The following is a 5,631-nucleotide window of genomic DNA, read 5'->3' as shown; positions in this document are numbered from 1 at the left end:
TGAGAGTGATATCTTACTCGTACTAATTTTGAATCATATTCATAGTCGAAATAAAGTCGATGCAACTTTTTTTAGAGATATTCTGTTGAAAATAAGTCAAAAAGCTACTACTATTTATAGAATCGGTATTGGGTACCGAAATGGAAGTGTTGGGTACCGAAATCTTTCTGCGGTATTGGGTACCGAGTATTAGGACCCGGCAATTCAGCACATCACTAATTCCGATAGATTCTCTACTCGCACTTACATAACTTACGAAAATTTGACAGTTGACGCAAGTAGCAAGAAAATTTTATCCTATTCGCAAAACAGGTTAAACTAAACTCGAGGTAAGTGCAATAAAAAAATTATTAATTATCTAGTAATTGCTATTCAAAGAACTTATATCGCTTTTCAGCAAAATGGCTGGTGATTCACATTCTGAGGGTGCTAAATCGGGTGGTGGACTGTCTTCGCTCTTCAATGGCAACACATTGCGTGGTCGCGCTAATGTGAGCATTCCACAAATTATATAAACCTTTCTAACTTTAATTAATAATTCAGGTGGCGAAGGCTACATATGCTGTGATTGGTCTCATCATTGCCTACAACGTTGTTAAGCCCAAGAAGAAGTAAAAGGAGTCTGCATACGTACATATATTTTCAATAAGCCAAAGCACATAGAAGTCTTGGAATTCGGTCAGCGGCTCATTTGCAACAATTTGTGCTGCTGGTGAAGCAATGACTGGCATTAGCTTGTTGTGGGGGAAATTTTTGCTTAATTTGCGGGTAGAAATGTGCATTTTCTTAAATGAGACAGTGAAATAAAAAAAATGAAATGGCGCCAATGAAATGAATTTGGTCTGACGTTCTAAATTGTTAATGAAAATTTGAGTTGGTTTTTGGTAGCTTGAAATCAAGTTTTTAACACCTTTAATATTAATTTTTAATCAAGATACCAAAAGAAGTACGAGTTGCGGATGTAACATGCAGGGTAGTCAAATTTACATCAAACCCACTGGCGCTTAAACATTTCCAGTTTACCTAAACGCAGAGCGTGTAGGCAAATATAAATAAAAGGTAAACCCATGTTTGGCAGGTCTTTCTCTGAATAAAGGTAAGAACTACAGCGAGATGTCCAAGCCATAGAAAAACTCTTTTTCCAACAGTTGGGTCTACGAACCAACCATCCAGATTTGTGCATATGTATGTATGTGGCCGGCGAATGTAAGCCCAGCAGCATTTCCAAAAACTCTTGGAGGAATTTTCATGCCGATGCATATGACTCAATAATTTCAAGAAAAACAAACTTGTTTTCTTGGGATAGAATGTAAATTTTCAATTTTATTAATTCGTTTTTCCCTCTTTCATTTTTATGAGCTTTTTGTGCTTTTCTTCGTTTCTGTGTTTTCTTATATAATTTTGTGATTTCACATATATATAATACGTAGTATGTTTGTATGTATGTTCGTATGCATGCATTTCATAAATGAATGTATTAATATTTATATTGTATGTATTTAATTAAATTATTTCAAGTCAATGTCCTTTTCGACAGTACCTCGACCTTAATAAAGTTGTTACTTGCGTGTTAATATGCTTTCCTCTCACTGTCAGTATTTTTAATTTGCATTATCTTTTTTTCATATACATATCTAAGTATGAAACAGCATCAATTTAAGCTGAGCGTCTATTAAATACATAATTGTATATATTTAGTTTACTGATTTTTTTATAAAACAAATATTTGTAGTTTTGTAATTTTCAGCGTTTTAATTTCGTTTCAAGAAATAAATACATACATATTTCTGTTTTCTAGCAATTTGCTAAAATTTAAATAGTAATGTAGCTTGAAATTTAGATCATGATATTCGAGAATCTACGTTTTTTAACTTCTAAAAACATTGTTTATCTGTTCACTCCATACATATATATGTATGTATGTGTTGTACGCATATCAAGTAGTAAATATGTATGCATTTTTTTAATTTGAAAATCTCTTACAGGAAGTACATGCTTCCTATGGTTTCACTCTTCAAAAGCAGCAGTACACCCACACCTAGAACTGTTTTTATTCAAATATTTATTCATACTGTATGTATATTTAAAGGTTATTAACTTGCGTTACCTCGAGATTTTGATCTCTATTCATTTAGTACATATTAAGTTTCAGCGTGGCTATATTTTACTACTTTGATTCTTCACGGGTAATTGCAGTTAATGGTTTTTATTTATGATACAGATAGTTTGTTAAAAATGCCGAGTATTTTGAAGTTGATAGCTTTTCGCTAGCTGCAACTTTTGTTGCAAAGCTCTTAGTCAGTTTTGTTTTTAATTACAGGGTAAATTTTTAAGAATACGAAGGTGTTGAAAGTTGCAAGTAAAGCATTTCACTAGAAAAATATTCAGCATTTTTATGTTCCAATAAGTCATAGCATTTGCAAATAAAAAAATATATGCATTGTTTGAAATAAACACGAGTATATTTTTCAGGTCAGTTTCCAATGCTCCGTTAAGAGCGAAATACACCACACAAGCACCACTTCAACACTACGGCTAGAAAATCAAAAAATTTAAATTTTTGTTCAAATTTCTCAACAGGTTTGAACTATAGGGACCTGTCGACTTGTTTAACAAACTGCTTTTGCGGGGTATTTGATTCCTTAGACTGTGCTAGGAGCTTTTACGGCCGGTGAATTAAAAAAGCAAAACAAATTTCCTTTCTTCCTCCTAGTACCTACTAGTATTAATATTACTTATGTATAGGTAGCTTTTCGGTTAGCTAGCTTTAGAAAAAAAGACTCTTCTCTTGCCTTGTAGCCAATACGATTTAAAGAAAAAATGCAATGAAATATCACTTACATATTTTTTCCTAAGCGCCTTACATTTATGAACGTAAACTTCATCCATTTTACAAACTTGATTCTTTACATTTATTCTGGTAATTTGCCTTCCCTGCTACATATACGGCGGCACTCAGAACACTCGTTTAACCGCGCTACTTCACTTTTCACACTACAACTTTTTTGCACACCTTAACTAAAACAATATTTAGAAAAACTAATTCCCACTTGTGACAATGCAAATGCACTATTTTAACATAATAAACTTTTACACAGCGCGCTCGAAATTTCACTTTTTATGCAATAAATTTGCTTTTCACTGATCGGAAGTACCGTTTACATTTTCAGCGACCAACTAGGGATGGAAAAGTCGAATCCGGTTCCACTCCAGAAACCAAGATTTTATCGAAATAATCGAGTTTAGAGCATCGATTCTAAATTTTCAGAACCGATTTGGAGTCGATTCTGGAACTTGATTATCTTATTTTTCATACATCTGTAAATATGCGTTAGAGTTAGAATTATAAAATTGTGAAATTTCTGGCATGACTTTTAAAAATATTAAGTAGGACTAATTGGCGCATATTCACATACATAGATGCTAGAAATGAATTTAAGAAAAGAAATCATTTTAAGGAGGGTATTCAAATGTATTTACTTTCCATATCAAACAGTACTGTGAATATGTGTCAATCACACATTTTATAGCAAGTGAAACAATTTTTCCACAAATTTATTAAAACTCTTGTTACAATATTAATTGATTCATTATAATAGCATTATTAGCTATGATTGATGGCTTTATAATTGGCTGTTTTTATAGATTTTTCAAGTGAAAGAAACATTTAAATAAACAATCGATTAGAATCGAATGTCGCCATCGATTATTCGATTCCAAGAATCGTAAGGATTAAATAAGATTCGAGAATCGAATATTTTTCAAAACTTGTCATCCCTACGACCAACTAACTGCAGTTACCGCGCTGCCATATCCGTTTCCTTTATTATATCGAGTTAGGTATTGCCAGATTGAGAAATAAATTTTTAACTTGAAGTTGCGAAAGTTTTGATAGCAGTGTATTATCAAAGTTGCATTTATGTATTTCCTCTTTCCTTCACATCATTTCCCCTTGTTTTGTTGCCTATTTATGCAAGTTTCGAAATTTTAATAACCTTTTTCAGAGCTCTATTAAATTACAATTACAAATTACACGCGTATTTTTTGTTTTTCGTTATAAAATAATATTAAATGTATAGGCTAAATAAAAATATATGTTGATACGTACAGGGGGTTATATTTTTTAAAATTAAAATTATATTAATAAAATCGTGTAATACAATGAACATATGTTTGTATGCATGTATGTGGTTATGTGCGACTCTATATATAATAATGCGTGCTGCTTTTCCGTGCATGCTTCACCTTGTTTTTCAGCTTTCTAAAAATTTGCTGCATTCTTTAGGTCATCCTTTCATGCGCTTCTCGTTTGCCGATAGTTTTTGTTGCTTTTATCTTGCATTACTAGCTGACGACGTCGTTTTCTATTGCAACTTCCAATGCTAATTGCCATTCCATATTCCGTATTAATGCTTTCGGCTTGCCGTTGTTCTTATAAATTGGTGAAAAATTCGTTCCTTTTTTATTCGCTGACTGCCATCTTCATTCCATTTTACTGATTGGTTATGTGAACACTATTGTTTAGTTTACTTTTTTCTACTTAGGTAAATTGTTTCTTTTTCGGCTAATATGTTATATTTTATTTTGTTTTATCTATCAGTAATGTTTTTCTCATTTTCACTCAACAAAAAGGTGAATATTGTACGCTAATGCACCATCTTGACAGCATATTTTTTACTTGTAATATTCTTGAAATTATAGTTTTGCATCTCCGTAAGTACTCTAGGCATGGTTGGCTGCATGGGGATAAGGTGGGAAAAAAAACGAGATAGTCAAAAAGATTTAGGTTAGTTACTTTTTCATTAAAGGCGAACAAATAAAAGAAATGCTGTAATTGTAATACTGATATAAAGCTATTTACGGGAGAGTTACAGTATTTAACTAAAGAATGGAACACCGAATAAAAGTAGCGTTTCTATATAACATATGAACGTAACGGCCATTCTGAATATCTTTCGTTGAGGCGACCACGAAAAGCTAGTCCGTCGCACATGAGAACTCTATTTTGGTTGATATTTTGCCTGGTAGATGCTTTTGCTTTTTCGAATGGTACAAATCCAATTGACTATGGAATGTACATATGTATGTACTCTTGTGTGAATAACTTCGCTCGGAAGGAAACATGTTAGTGCTTAACTGTGTATATGAAACTTTTTTNTGAAACTTTTTTCATAAACTCTAGTCACTCAAGTGAAAAAGACTCGTTGTCTTCCAAGCATTGGCATAAAAGGTGCTCTACTTTAATAAATAAAATAATAATAATAAAAAATTTTCAATAAAAAACAACGGAACAGGAGCAAAATAGGTAGCAATAAATCCCTAATAAATTTAGTTACAAAACAAAACATACTTTTAAGCGATTGGTGAAATTATAAGCAATAAAAAAATTCAAATTTAAATCTACGACACTTTTTACAAAATAATAAAACCAATGTTTTTTTTTGTTTTCGGGTTTCCCTTTTTAATTTGAAAAATTGTATATTTTTTGTGAATGTAGTTTTCTTTTACTTTCATTTTTGTGTATTATTTATAAACATTATTATACTTTGCGATAGTTAATAATCTTTACTTAGTTCTGTGTAATTCATTAAAGTTTAATGCATTGCATTTTTTACAATTAACTTAGGAAAC

At 31.7% G+C, this 5,631-nt stretch overlaps 1 protein-coding gene across 1 annotated transcript; it reads left to right on the top strand.

The window, feature by feature from the left end:
• The first annotated feature begins 227 nt into the window (after nucleotides 1-227).
• LOC108376797 (ATP synthase membrane subunit K, mitochondrial) lies at nucleotides 228-868 on the top strand. The gene is made up of 3 exons (XM_017633040.1): nucleotides 228-329; nucleotides 398-491; nucleotides 544-868. The coding sequence occupies exons 2-3, from the start codon at nucleotides 402-404 to the stop codon at nucleotides 613-615; spliced, it is 162 nt and encodes a 53-aa protein (XP_017488529.1). The 5' UTR covers nucleotides 228-329; nucleotides 398-401; the 3' UTR covers nucleotides 616-868.
• The last annotated feature ends 4,763 nt before the right edge of the window (nucleotides 869-5,631 follow it).

Source organism: Rhagoletis zephyria, unplaced genomic scaffold, assembly GCF_001687245.7.
Source record: "Rhagoletis zephyria isolate East Lansing unplaced genomic scaffold, Rhagoletis_zephyria_1.1 Rzeph_scaffold_10975, whole genome shotgun sequence".
NCBI lineage: Eukaryota > Metazoa > Arthropoda > Insecta > Diptera > Tephritidae > Rhagoletis > Rhagoletis zephyria.
Note: the sequence above shows the minus strand (reverse complement) of the source record. Positions and strands in the feature narration are given on the sequence as shown.

Coding starts and splice junctions, on each gene's coding strand:
- LOC108376797 (XM_017633040.1), top strand. CDS start 402: ATGGCTGGTGATTCACATTCTGAGGGTGCTAAATCGGGTGGTGGACTG. Junction 492..543: donor CATTGCGTGGTCGCGCTAAT/GTGAGCATTCCA, acceptor TTAATAATTCAG/GTGGCGAAGGCTACATATGC.